Source organism: Gopherus flavomarginatus, chromosome 7 (assembly GCF_025201925.1).
Source record: "Gopherus flavomarginatus isolate rGopFla2 chromosome 7, rGopFla2.mat.asm, whole genome shotgun sequence".
Classification (NCBI taxonomy): domain Eukaryota; kingdom Metazoa; phylum Chordata; order Testudines; family Testudinidae; genus Gopherus; species Gopherus flavomarginatus.
In genome coordinates this window covers 12,258,457-12,273,168 of record NC_066623.1, presented here as the reverse complement: position 1 = coordinate 12,273,168, position 14,712 = coordinate 12,258,457, and the positions used below count along the sequence as shown (strand labels likewise).

The 14,712-nt window shown below is 44.9% G+C and overlaps 1 protein-coding gene across 1 annotated transcript; it reads left to right on the top strand.

Annotated features, from left to right (window-relative positions):
* The first annotated feature begins 5,347 nt into the window (after positions 1–5,347).
* Positions 5,348–14,245, top strand: CAMLG (calcium modulating ligand). The gene is made up of 4 exons (XM_050960907.1): positions 5,348–5,964; positions 8,445–8,902; positions 9,576–9,641; positions 13,620–14,245. The coding sequence occupies exons 1-4, from the start codon at positions 5,778–5,780 to the stop codon at positions 13,809–13,811; spliced, it is 903 nt and encodes a 300-aa protein (XP_050816864.1). The 5' UTR covers positions 5,348–5,777; the 3' UTR covers positions 13,812–14,245.
* Positions 14,246–14,712: the final 467 nt, after the last annotated feature.

The following is a 14,712-nucleotide window of genomic DNA, read 5'->3' as shown; positions in this document are numbered from 1 at the left end:
TCACTGAGTGATTTCTTTTCCATTGGTTGCATTAATAACTTCAGTAACAGTAATTGCATAGCTAAAGGAAAAAATTGTAACTTGCTAAAATTGTCAATCTGTAAATGGTACAAAGACTGGGAGACTTCATATTTCAAGAGGAAAAAATGGAAGCATTTCTGTTATGTAATTGTGATCACTGACAAAATTCCACTTTGGTACTGCACAGTATTTATAATAAACTTCAAACAAGTTAAAATCAGATGTACAGGCTTCTGCACCCAGGCATTTGATGCTTTACTCAAAGAAAAATTTGAGTGACAATCAGGTGTTTTTGGGACATAATTAGTAGCTCCATCTCCAGTGTGCAGCATGGTGGCAGAAAAATTTAAGTATTTACAAATGCAAAGATAACATACATAGGAAGGGATAAATTTAATTGCTCATACACACAGCTGAGTTCTTAGTTACTTGTAACCATTCAGAAAAAATAGTTGCAAGTCCTGGACAACTCAATTCACTGTGGATTGAGCAGCTGTTTCCACTTTTAGGATGTATAAAGAACAGGGTAGAAAGTAACATTGAAAGTAAGCCATAATATAAATCAAAGGTATTCTCACTTGGAATGCTGTATTCAAATGTGGTCAGGCTATTGAGAAAAAAATAGCACAAATAGAACATACACAGCTGTTTGGGTGGTAGAGAAGATAAATGGGACACTACTGATCTTCCTGTCTCATAATAGAAGAAAAAGGAATGCTCAGTGTGAAAGGCAACAGATTTAAAAGTAACGAAAGGAAATAATTACAACCGACAAAGGAGTAGGAAAAAATGTTGCCTATAAGCTAGTCTATTCCATAATCTACTACATCTTCCTCTGAGGTATCTGGTACCGGTCACTGTCTGAGGGAGAAGATACTGGACTAAATAGATGGTTGATCTGGTATGGGAATTGCCATGTTCCAGAATGGTCAGGACCTGTATTTTACTCCTATCTGCTGCATGAAATCTTTAGCTGCATGTGGATCTCTTTCCTTCAACTAATGCCCTAGTCTGGTATTAAGATTCTCATCTTGGGGCATTAACATGAGGTTAAAGCAGTATTTCAGCTAGGTATTTACTAGAGATAGGACTGCACTGTGAAGTCTAGATGTGACTTTTTTTAAAGTTCTGGGGAGTTGAGAGGTTTGCAATTCAGGCCCGTCTCTAGTGAGTTAGCTGCATGAGTTTTCAAGCCCATCTCCACGTGTACGTGTGTGAGTTTTGAACTAGGTCAAGTGTACTGTGTAAATACTATGGTCTAGTTAGCCCTCTTGCTTTGGGGTTAAAAGTAGGGTGGATTTTCAGCTCTTTCCTGGGACTTGGTCATATTTAATGTTCCCACTGCTTTTTGCAAACACAGGAAATTGCCACAGCAATAAGATACAATCTTTCACAGGAGATACTGAACATCTGTGGTGGAACTAAAGCTCCCATGGCACTTTGAGAAGAGCTGTAACTCTGGAATTCTTGTCAGCATTTTTCTCTAAGAGCTGTTTTCTAAGTACTCAGCCTTTTGAGGTCTGTATGAACACCAGCAGTGCAGTAACTGTATACAAACTCACTCTCTTGCAATATACTTTGGGACACCTGGCTATACATAGTTTACCAGACTAGATTTTACTACACTTTTAAAAAGTTCATTTTGTCATCTCTCTAATGAACAGCATCTCATTCTCCTTCCTATAGGGGGCACTTAGGAAAAACTCATTTCTGAATATGAAGGTACAATGGGGAAGTACATTAACAGATAGAAATTATCAATAGCTGTAGCTATTTTCCATAGAAAATGACCCAAAAATAGGAATAGCAATGAGCTAATTGAGACATTTCAGCGGGCTAAATTCTGGAGGTTTAGGATTTTGTATGATCAACAATTTCCAGCAGCAGTCTCATTTTAACTCTGGATTTTAAGTTTGTTTTTTTTTTTCTTCTGGCCAGAAATACTTAAGATACTTACCAAGGTCATTTGCTCTAAGACTGCACGGAGCTGTGTTCTGGATATCTATACACAAGTAAGTAAAAGACCATTTTTCTTTGTATGCCATCTTTACACTATTGCCATAAATAGATGTTCCTCTCTGAATGTGCATCCTAAAGTCAGATGTAAGATTCCCATAGTCATGTTTTAGTGGGATGCAAATGTTTCTGCTGGATGGTGAAGTTAGAAATGAACCCTTGGAAGAACTATTCTCCATTACGGAAGTCTCAACCACACACAAGTTAAATTGAAATGTCTCAAATGTAAGCTGTGGTACATACAATATTTTCCTTATTTGTTTACTATTCCTTTAAAAATACATTTTTCAGAACACTGTAAAATAGTAGCTTGCCTTTTATTGCCAAAGGATCTAAAAGTGCTTCATGATCTAAACAACTGATGATGTATCTGCATGAAACAGCAATTGTTCAACAGTAGCCCTGTGCAAGAGTTTTGGGTAGTAAATCCAAACAAACGCTTGCTTCAGCTGAATCTACAGGAGAAAATTAAACCGTGTGGAATTACCTAAATTGGCATTTTGCCATTTAGTACCTCTATCCTACACAAAGGTCCCTGGGCTACAATCAGCCCTTTATGGTTGGATGCTGAGAATATAGTGAGGTATATTAACAAGAGAAAGCTATTAGTCAGAGATATTTGCTTTTTTCAGTAATTTTCCAGCCCCTGGGCAGTAATTATTGCATACCCGAAGGACAGAGGCGAGCACACACAGTGGGTATGGCTACACTCGAAACTTCAAAGCGCTGCCGCGGGAGTGGTCGCAGCGCCAGCGCTGCTCTCCCAGCGCTGCACGTACTCCATATCCTGATGGGGTTTAGCTTGTAGCGCTGGGAGCCGCGCTCCCAGCGCTGTGGCACTGTTTAGGCTGACGCTTTACAGCGCTGTATCTTGCAGCGCTCAGGGGGGTGTTTTTTTCACATCCCTGAGGGAGAAAGTTGCAGCGCTGCAAAGCGCCAGTGTAGCCATGGACTTACAGTGACAGATCAGGAACGATTGACTTTTGGTTTTTGTAACAATGAACCTTGTCTGAGGATTTCCCCTGTGCAAGTCAATTCTGTACTTGTTATCATAGTGATAGTCACTTGCTATTGCTGCTGGAGCCTCAAACAATTAAGGATGGGAGTGCGTGTGAGATCCCGTTTGTAAAGAATTGGTGGTGGTCAAATGAGAGAGCTGCCCTGTGTCTGATGAGGGGAGCAGACCAAGCACAGCTAACTGCCCTGTGTCTGATGAGGGGGGGAGTGCTGGGACAAGGCAGCCAGCTGTGCCTAGTGTCTGATGAGGGTAGGGTGACCAGTTGTCCTGATTGTATAGGGCCAGTCTTGCTTTTGGGGGCTTTTTCTTATATGGGGACCAGGCACAGCTAGGTGCCCCGTGTCTGATGAGGGGGGAGTGGGCACAGCTAGGTGCCCTGTGTCTGATTTGGGGGGCAGGGGTCAGGCACAGCTAGGTGCCCTGTGTCTGACTGGGGGGGGGAGCGGGTACAGCTAGATGCCCTGTGTCTGATTTGGGGGGGAGCGGGCACAGCTAGGTGCCCTGTGTCTGACCGAGGCGGGAGCGGGCACAGCTAGGTGCCCTGTGTCTGATTGGGGGGGGCGGGCACAGCTAGGTGCTCTGTGTCTGATGGGGGGGGCATGCACAGGTAGGCAGGGCCGGCTTTAGGCTGATTCAGCCGATTCCCAGGAATCGGGCCCCGTGCTGAGAGCCGGAGCCCCGGCCGGAGAGCGGCAAGCCGCCCCACAGCCCTGCTCTCCCAGCCGGAGTGCGGCAAGCCGCCCCGCTCTCCCGGCTGGAGCCCCGGCCGGAACGCGGCAACCCGCCCCGCTCTTGGGCTGGAGCCACGGCTGGAGCACAGCAAGCAGCCCCACTCTCCCCGCTGGAGCCGCGGCCGGAGCGCGGCAAGCAGCCCCACTCTCCCAGCTGGAGCCGCGGCCGGAGCGCGGCAAGCTGCCCCGCAGCCCCGCTCTCCCTGCTGGAGCTCCGGGCCCTTTAAATAGCTCCCAAAGCCCTGGGATAGCAGGGGGGCTCCGGGGGCTATTTAAAGGGCCGGGGCTCCAGCTGCCTCTGCCACCCCATCCTTTAAATAGCTGCCAGAGCCTCGCCACCCCCTTGTATTCTCCAGGGCTCTCGCCGCTATTTAAAAGGTCCGGGGTGGGGCAGAAGCAGGGGAGTCCCGGCCCTTTAAATAACCCCCAGAGCCCTGGGATAGCAGGAGGCTTGGGGGCTATTTAAAGGGCCGGGGCTCCAGCTGCCTCTGAGGCACCCCCTGCCCTGCCCCCAGCCAGGTCTTCACTCCGTGCCCCCAGCCAGCCCCTGCCACACCCCCTGCCCTGTCTCCAGCCACCCCCTGCCATACACTCGTGGCCCTGCCCAAAGCCAGCCAGCCAGCCCCCACACACCCCTGCCTGCACCAGCCCTGCACACCCTGCCCACACCCAGCCCCAAACCCCCTGTCCTGTCTCCAGCCAACCCCGCTGCACTCCCCTGCCTGAAGCCAGCCAGTTCTGCACTTCTCTGTCTCCAGCCCTGCCAATCCCTGCTGCATCCCCCTGCGGCCCTGCCTGAAGCCAGCCCACCCCACACCCGCGTCTCCAGCCAGCCCCGCGCCCCTTTCCCTGCCTGCAGCCAGACCCTACCTCCAGTCAGCGCCTGCCCTGCCTCCAGCCAGCCCCATGTCCACTGCTGCCCTGCAGTTCCCAGGCCAGTAACCTGCACACCTGCTTCAATGAGGGGGGCAGGGGGCAGCGGGGACCCACACATGTGCACGCCCCCAGGGAGTGGTGGGACCTACATGTGAAATAGCAATCTTTAATAACCAATCAACAGCACATATGATGCAATGTACATAATATACAATGTTATTATTTATATAGTTACGGAAAGTGAATATTACATGGAAGAAATGAAACGCTTTTTTTTACACTTTTTTTTTTTAGTCATCCCTGCCAGGGCCCCCCCGAAAATGTTCGACTTGCGCCCCGCACTTCCTCACGCCGGCCCTGCAGGCGCCCTGTGTCTGGCGGGGGGGGGGGGGGGGGACTCTACAGGTGCCACCTCCGAGGCACACAGACCGGGCCGTGGCGATGACCTTGGCCCCTAGGCAGACACCTCAGCCGCGGGACAATCCTGGGAGCCTTTGCCCAGGCCGGGCCGCTCTGCCTTCACCCCCCGCTGGCCGCGCCGCGCACCGCTAGGCAGAGCCCGCGGCAGGTCGCGCGGCCAGGCTGTTGGCTCGCTGACCGGGGCGCAACGGGCCTGTGGTATGAAAGCGCCTGTCCCCCCGGCCGGTGGGGGGCGTTCGCGGTGTCTGACCCCTCCCCCTGGGGAGCCGTTTCCTCCGCGGCAGGCAGGTGGCTGCTCCGGCTCTAACCACCCAGGGCCTTCCCCTCAGCCGCGTGGTGCACTCGGGCAGCGTCACCCGGCCCTCCTGCCACCTAGCTGGTGAGAGCTGCTGCGACACGCCTCCCCTCACGCTCCCTCTTTGTGTGGGAATCCCGAGGCCGGAGACGCCATCTTTACTATGGGCATCAAGTCCGCAAAGGCGCGGAGTTGGGGCGGTTTAGGGGCGGGACGTCACTCCCAGTTCCCTTGGCCTCTGCCCTCATCCAAGATGGCGCTTATTGCTTCAGCAGTTGGAGGCGGTTCTAGGATGGCGGCGGGGGTCACGCCGGCGCACTAGGCGTGAGGGAGGTGGAGAGGCCTGGCAGGTCCCATTGTTTTGTGGGGGGCGGAGGCGCTTGTGCTGGTTCTGCTGCGGATGGAGCCGGAGGCGCTGGCCGTGGTGGATGGCGGCGGGGCCGGGTCGGCTCCTGGCCCCGTGGGCGTCCCCCCAGTGCTCTCAGTGTCGCAGCGCCGGGCCGAGCTCCGGCGGAGGAAGCTGCTGATGAACTCGGAGGAGAGGCTCAACCGCATCATGGGCTTCCACCGGCCGGGCGGGGTGAAGGGTAAGAGGCGGGGAGGCACTGGGGGGCGGGTGCCCTAGCCCGGCAGGAGGCCAACGGTGAGGGGCTGCGGCCTCCAGGAAGACACTGAGGAAGGGGCTGGGGGGACCGCTGCCACTGAAGGGAGCCAGTCTGGGCTGGAGGTTGCTGGGGATACGCCTCCCGTTAAAGGGGCAGGCGGGGCAGTGGCTAGCCCCTCAGCTTTGGGGGTGTATGACACAGCAGCCGTGCTCTTGTTACCCTGCTTCTAGGCAGGGCGAGGGGCTCCGGGCTGTATAGTGATGGCATCTTCCTGCTTTCCGGGAGCAGGGAAAACACTTCCCCACCAAGATGGGTGGGAGCATGACTCTGCTATCGGCGATGGGGTATTTTTGTGGCAGTTACATCCTCACTCCTCTTCTGCCCATGCTTTTACATGATACTAGCTAACTCGCACCCGTAAATACTGCAGGGGTTGGAGGAGTCCACTTTGCTGTGCAGGAACACACCTCAGTGCGGCATGCAGATGCCTGTGTGATTTCCTTCAGTGGGTGAGGGATGGTATCTGGAGATCTTTTCACTGGCCTCGGCATTGTCTGCCCTCTGTAAAATAGTTTAGGGACTTCTGCACCCTGCAACTTACTGTGTTACTGAGATTTGCTGCTTGTGGCCATATTCTTTTCTTCTGTGTTTCTTATATTTGGAATCACATTAAACTTCTTTTCATGGCCCTTTAGTGTATTAGGGTTGTTATTATCTATAAAGCACCATAGATGTATATAACTCTGTATACACATAAAATAATGTGTGTGTGTGTGTGTGTCTGTGTCCTCCTCCTGCCACCTAAAAATAATTTACAATTGAAGGGTCTGATCTTGCAAGCACTCTATGCACAGAATTGCCATTGACTTTAATGGATTTTTCTGCTTGTACAGGAGTAGGCAGGATTGTGTCCTGTTGTGTTGATTAGGGGACTCCTTGGGCCCAACGAAGGAATGCTGATAAAACTCTTCTTCACTGTTCACACTTAATCTGTTTAATGTTGTGTTTGGGGTTTTGTGTGAAATTATCACTGGTTTATTCCCATTATAGTAGCCACCATCTCAATCTCTTTAATATTTTATTAAAGACACAGAAAAACAAAAACAGTTAAAGCATTAGAAATGTATAGTTGTAAGTAAGGCTTTCATTTTAACAGTATTCTTTATTCCCTTTGCCTTTTATAAGGAGTAACCCCTTCTTGACATTGACATTAAAGAAGATAGCAGATGTTTTACAGACAATTGAAGAATGCGGCCCAAGTGTCAGCACAGGCAGAGAGTCACAGTCCTTGTTTGGAACCTTTCCACCTGTTGTTTTGCCACCCTAGGACTTTAGCGGGAGCCTTGAAGAGCTCTTATTGCAGTTTGCTTCACTTAAACAATCCAGTTTGTATTTGTCTCCAACTTTTGCTGACTTTCATAAATCATTCTAATTAATAAGCTAAATTTTGATTATGAAAAATACTACTCTTAAAGGTTTTTTTTCTGGTTTAATACCCATGACTGGAATATCCTTTTATTGCATTTTCTCTTTGCCCACCAAATGAAAGGTCATTGTCCTCATTTAGCACTCTGCAGCTCCACAATTGACTGCATCTTGGCTTCTTTCCTTCCATGCCTTCTAGGTTGCGTATGGTTCTTAATGGTCCTTCTGTCTGCTTCACTTACTCTGTATTCTATGTTTCTTTTACACTGCTCCCTTTGCTTGAAATAACCCCTTGCTTCCTGTGTTCCAGATGTCATTCTTCAAATCTCTCCTCAAACCCAGTGCTTTTACTTTACATTGCTGAGTGACTGTGCTGTGCTGACACTTAGACTACATTCTTCAATTGTCTGTACAACATCTGCTACAATTTTTATAAACTCTTTATTGCTGGGTTTTAATGTATATTTTGTATTTTGGAAAGTGTCATACGCACCTGTGGAAGTCAGTATGGTGGTAGAGGGGAGTCATTGAGCTTCTTAAAGCCCATTGCAAGTGTATATATTAAAATAAAAAAAAAAGTATGGCTCTTATGAAGTCACTGTCAAGATAACAGATTTTTGTCTTGATGCCGAAGTTGGCTTTATGCTATGCTTTTTATTGTTTTCCACCAGGAGACATGGTGTAATGGTCTGAGCATAGAAGCAGGCATCAGGAACACCTGAATTCTAATCCTAGCTCTAACACAGAGGCCTTCTGTTGCTTAGGGCAAGTCACTTAACCACTGCCTCAGTTTCTCATCTGTAAAATGGGACTGCTGATAGTCATTTACTTCTCAGGGGGTTTAGGAAGATTAGTTAATTACTGTTTATAAAATGCTGTGAAGAAAAGCTTGAACGTGTTTGTTACCAATTTTGAAACTGTGGTTTCACAAAAATGATTTAATACATCAACCTGATGCCCAAAATCCAGCAGACTGAGAAGCTGATCTAAATATTCAGTGGGAATAACATGCTTCACATTTTGTTTCTCCTCTTCAGATGATGAAAGTCACACAGAATCAAAACTTCAACATGAGCAAGAGAAATCGAACTCCCTCCCTATTCCTGCAGTTTCAAAGCGAATTGTGCTTGGTGATTCTGTCTGTAATTTGGCAGGAACATCTGACCACACAAGTGGCATTATAGAGCTCAAGGGAGATAAGAAGGACTTGTTCAGTAAAACTCCCGAGCTCGGTAACAATGGCACCAGTGAGCTCCGGCATCGTAGCAGAGGGGATCTGACATCAGAAGCTTCACAGAGAGCACCTCGGCATGGATTAGATCAATACTTATCAAGATTTGATGAAGCTATGAAGCTAAGAAACCAGCTGATAAATGAGAAGCCTAGTCAAGAGAATGGGAATGCAGTGGAGGAATTTGATTCTTTTCGCATTTTTAGATTGGTGGGATGTGCGCTTCTTGCCATAGGAGTTAGGGCTTTTGTGTGCAAGCATTTGGTGAGTTCAGAAAAATATTTGTTGCTGCAAATCCCACAGTAGTTCTCTTCTAGAGATAACATGAAATTTATCATGACCCTTGTCTGTAGATGGTGACTAGATGAGTGGGGAACTTTTTCTCTTATATAAGCCCTGAGCCGTCATTACCACCTTGAGGCAGACAGTCATCTCAGAACCTGCACTGTCTGGGTAATGCAGCCACTAGGTAGCAGTTGAGAGAAGTGCAAACTATAACCTCGTTTCCTATAGACTAAGAACATTAGCACCAGAATGCTTCAAGCATCTGCTCGTGTCTCCAGATGGAATCTCATCTAGAAGTATGTAGTAGCACAGAGTACCATCTTCTGAGTAATTGGGTTGACTTTAGACAACATTGATGTTGTAACTGTGGCAACGATCTTTGGTAAGTCTGTAAGGCCTCCTATGTCTATCTCCTTTTAGGGTCAGAGCCTAAGAGAATTTATGCAGCTATTCCTCCTTAGTGGTTAAATTTATCTATTTAGGCAACCAGTGTTCATAAAAATTGTTATTTTCCATGAATTATTTTGCAGTGCAGTGACTGAAATTTTATTACACACACATGGCATTTTCCTTGGAAGAATAAGTTCATGTGATTCCTCAATTATCCTTGTTTGTCTAACTAATTTTTATGTTTTCTCTTCAATCTTCACAGTCAATATTTGCACCATTTCTTACTCTACAACTTGCATATATGGGACTGTCCAAATATTTTCCAAAGGTAAGATCAGTACTCAGAAAAGATCAAATTAAAAGATTTTAAATTAAACTTTTGTGAGAATGGTTTAGAATGGGCCCAGCTAATACAGAATGTACTTTACAAACAGGATTAAGTGACTAATTGATGTCAATATGGCCCCCTTTCATTTTAACGTAGTGAAATGAAAGACACCTATTATTATGGATTAATGCACTAGTCTTTAAATTGTCAGGACCTTAATTCAAATCCTGTTAAACCCTTGAGTAAAATGAGTTCTGTTGTCTTGATCTTGTGCCTTGTGAACATTTAGTCATACTACCATTGGAAGTATCTGATCAGAAGAGGACATTAGTAGTTCTTTTGTGTTGTGAAGCATTTCCCTCCATCCATGCAGTACCGTATGTACTTGTTCATAAGCTGAATATTTTCGGTAAAAAAGGGACGTATCAAAGAGTGGGGTCAGCTTATAGATGGGTCTTCACCAAAATGTGATGATTTTAAACTCTATGGAATCATTGAATTGAATATCTAATACATTGTTGTTTTGTTTACCTGGGCATCTGCAGGCATGGAGCCCCTCAGCTGTCTGTGGCCGTGGTTCGCCATTCCCAGCTCCCATTGGCTTGGAACGGCGAACCGCCGCCACAGGGAGCTGAGGGGCTCCATGCCTGCAGATGTGCCAAGTAAACAAAACGTCATGACCTGCCTGCAGCTTACCCTGACAGGCCGAGAGCCAAAAGTTTTCCAACCCCTGAAATACAGGGTCGGCTTATGAAAGGGTCATGCAGTTTTTGCTATTTTTACCTATCCATTTGGGGGGGGTCAGCTTATAAATAAACGGGCTAATGAACAAGTATATACAGTACTTATCTGCGGTCACTGTTGTGTGGTTTCATCCACAGATGATGTGCGTGAGATGTTCGAGCTAACAGAATTTTTCCCCTCAGTGTGAACTGAACCTTAGGCCTTCATTTTCAAGGTCACTGAATTCACTTACTAATAACTGTTTAAATGTAGGGCAAAAGTCAAGGTGGAAGACTTTGAAATGTGAGGATTTATTTACATGCCTAACTTCCTGTTCATCAATAGGAAACTGTATCCCTTGTTTTATATATCTGTACTGGTTAATTACAATTAAGTGACTGCTTAGCTGATGTCTTTGTCAGCCTACATTGTAAGGGAAGGTCAACTAATACTTGATCCATAGTTTAAAATTCTAATGTTCCTTTTCAAAGGAATAGTAGATTAATTATAGGCCATAGGAATAAATGAGTGGTTGGGCTTTCTTAGGTAAGTATGTAATTGAAAACAGTGAACTTTCAAGAAGTCATTCTAAACTGATCTGCAGAAAATGCCAGACAGTGTATTAAGGGGATCCATCCTGGATTAGAGTACCTGGACTAGATCACCCATTAGATTTTTTTAGCTCTAGTTTCCATGATTCTAAATTCAGTTATTTAACTGTAATATTTTAAGATGTGACTTTTTTGAATTTGAAAATAATATGCTTGCTGACAACATTTACCGTTCATTGTGTATGTTGCAATGATACTTTAAACCACTACTTTCCTGGCACATTTTGAGAGGAGATGGGCAAATCCCTTTCTCTCATTTTAAATATAATGATTAATCTTGTGTGAGCTAATTGCTTAGTAAATAATTACTAATACTTACGCAGGTCATTCTGCTATCAGTGTCCATTTTTGTTGCTTTGTAAAAACCTTGGGATACCATGAGTATAAGACTGTGTTTTAAATATTCATAAATGGCTTGGTTTACCTATACTTACAATAGTAAGTTGCAATACTAAACCGTAATAGATCACAACATTTTGAAATTTCACACAACTTAATATTGCCTTCCCAAAAATGAATGTCAGTATAAAGTGCCGAACAGACATCTATTCTAGAATTTAGGACCCTTGACAAATAATTTAAACCACAACCTGTAACACAGAGAGTAGCCAATTCACCCATCCTACAAAAACCTTAACCTTACAGTCTCAGCCCTTTCCTATTGCTTGTTCTAAGAGATGGAATTGTCGAGACCTCCTAATGGTCAACAGATTCAAACTATTTCAGACCACTGAGAAGGGAGTGAATTTGAAGATGGTCATGTCCCTTCTTAAGAGACCTCTGCAGCAGTTCCATTTAGAAAACTGATGGAGCACCAGCGTGATCACCTGTGCTGATGATATCTGAAGCAATATTGCATGGGGAGAGAGAAGTGCCATGCTATTTGTGGCTTATTAGGTCAAAACCAGCATCTTGAACTTGACCCAGAAACCAGGCTGATAGCCAGTGTTTGTGTGTTCATGGAGGGAGAAGCTGCTTAGCAAGTAAGCTGCTGCATTCTATGCTAGCTGTTGCCAAATGCATTTAAGATGTAGCCCTAAATAGAGCACACTATCATAATCTAATTTAGAGATGATAAAGGCATTGATTACAGTAGCAGGGTTGCATCAAGAGATGGTTACACTCTAACCAGAAAAAGATGGGGTGGGGGGAAAGCAGTTTTGATCATCACTGTTGGAATTATCCAGAAGCAACTGTTAATATAACAAGACTACTGATTGCACCCTTGAGTGACAACCAGTGAGGACAAACAATCTGATTAGTCTTTGTTATAGCTCCTGGCTTCTTGCCCCAGCTGGTCATAAAGCTCAAGGGTATAAAACTGAGGTAAACTAGCTTGCTCTCCTCATGCACCAGTCTCAGTCAGACACAGAAAGATGCTTGATCACGCTATGGGTTGGATGACATGAAAATGCAAAGTGGGTATTGTCCATTCCATGTCTCCTTGCTAGCCGTCTTTTCAGCTCTCTGTGCATAGTAGAAACCTGCGGGATCCCACATGAGATCATCCTCAGAGCAGAAAAGCACCCTCCCAAAACTGCTCCCTGGGATCTCTAAGAAAAAAGAATAAAACAATCAAGTAGCAGTCCCAGCTGCTCTTGCTGGAGTCCACATGTGGGGTCAGGTTTTAAACTAAATAATTTTTCTGCATTAGAAAAGGATCAAGATCTCAGATTCCCAAGAGGACATGATCAAATTGATCTTAACTCAGTAATACAAGTGAAGACAGTCCCAGCCCTGAAGAGCTTACAGTTCAAAATAAGCATGGGCTGTAGCCCACAAAAGCTTATGCTGAAATACATTCGTTGGTCTCTAAGGGCCACAAGTACTCCTGTTTTTTTTGCGGATACAGACTAACACAGCTGCTACTCTGAAACCTGTCATGGCACACCAAGTGAGCTTCCACTCTTCCCTTGTCAGTCTTTGGGAGATGCAATATCCATGGTCTCTAGAAAAATGAGAGAAGATTGTATCCTCCCTAGGAGTCAGTGGCATTTACTGCTGAAGCTGAGTCTTGCTGTCTGGACTTGCTGCCACAGGATTAGCAGACAGTGGTAGTTTGAGCATAGAAAATAGGATTGGATAGCTTGAAATGAAAGGATAGATGAAAGCCTCCCAAACTTAGAGCAGGTCTGCACTAGAAACTTTTGCTGGTAAAGTAATGTCAGTTAGGGATATAATATCTGACATTTTTATAATGGCAAAAGTCCTAGTGTAGATGCAGCTATACTGGCAAAAAAAGTGCTTTTGTCAGTGTAGTTTATAGAGGGAACTGGTAAAGCTATACCAGCAAAAGCAAATTTTTTTCCCAGTAAAAGCTATGTCTGTGCCAGCATAGCTAAACTAACTCAGACTTCCCTATTTCCCACGGAGGTTTGGGAGACTATTGGAGCCATCTCAGCATGAATCCTCTGCAAGGACAATAAGAGAAATGTTCAGAATCCTAGAGCACAATTACAGAGAATGGATACAAGACTTCAGAAGGGAATTAAAATGTGTATTGTCTATACTGACAATTCAAACAAATAAACATTTGAAAAATATTCAGGTATTGGCTTAAAGGTAGGTGTGTTGCTTTAAGCAGAACTGGATTGTGACAGATGAAATAATTTAGTAATCACTGTTTTTGTTTTTTGATGTTTAGAGTGAAAAGAAGATGAAAACTACGGTATTAACTGCTGCTCTTTTACTGTCAGGAATCCCTGCAGAAGTGATTAGTCGCTCCATGGATACCTATAGCAAAATGGGAGACATTTTCACAGATCTCTGTGTTTATTTCTTTACTTTTATCTTCTGCCATGAACTTATTGTTTTTTTTGGTTCTGAAGTGCCGTGATGGCTATAGAACTCAATACAGTAGTTACACAAAAGTTTTCCGTTCTGTGTTCCTATAATATCGTGGGGTATGCCACACAGGGTTATACCTTACTTAATTCTTACCTATTCAAATGCTTGAAAGCAGTTAAATCCACTCATATGAATGGAAGAACAGGGTCCCAAGTTTGGGGTTATATTAGTACCGTTTATTCAATTTCTAATATGGAGATTAGAGTGCAAGTGTCAGTGATTTATATCTTTTGCTTATTCAGTTAGAGGTCCTTTTCACCGTACCCCAAGCATCACTTACATTGTGTCACTTTCTTGTTGACTTGGTAGTGTGAAAACACAACAGAACTGGTGTGCTCTCAACAGAGCTATATATACTATATAAAGACTGATCCCTGTGTATTACTTATGTTTTTTAAAATTTAAATAAAATGTACCCATACATTCTGTTGTTCAAACTCTGAATGTTGAACAAAAATAGCCTCAGCCCACACGCCTGCTTCTTCTGCAGCAGTTTGGTGATGCGCCACCTCATTGTTTTGCTCTCAGTTGGAGTCCTCATTCTCTCTGCATAAGTTATTTGTTATAGCCATGACTGATTTCAAGTGAGGAAACCGGGGCAAAACAACTAAGCAAAAAAATCCTGTTATACTACAAATGTCATTCTTCAAGAAGTAAGAAGACATAGTTAGAAACGATGCTAATCTCATAATGTTTCCCTGGGCATTTGGCAGTTCTCTAATCCTAGCAGTTATCCTAACCCTAGTTTTACCCATGGTTTCATCTTGACCTCGGTTTACTGTTCTCTTTAGAGGGTTCACTTTCTACAGTGAAAGCAGCACTCAGGAAGCCCAAGTCTAAAGCAATTGCTTCATATTTATTAACAATGTCTGGGTTGTTTTGGTCACCTG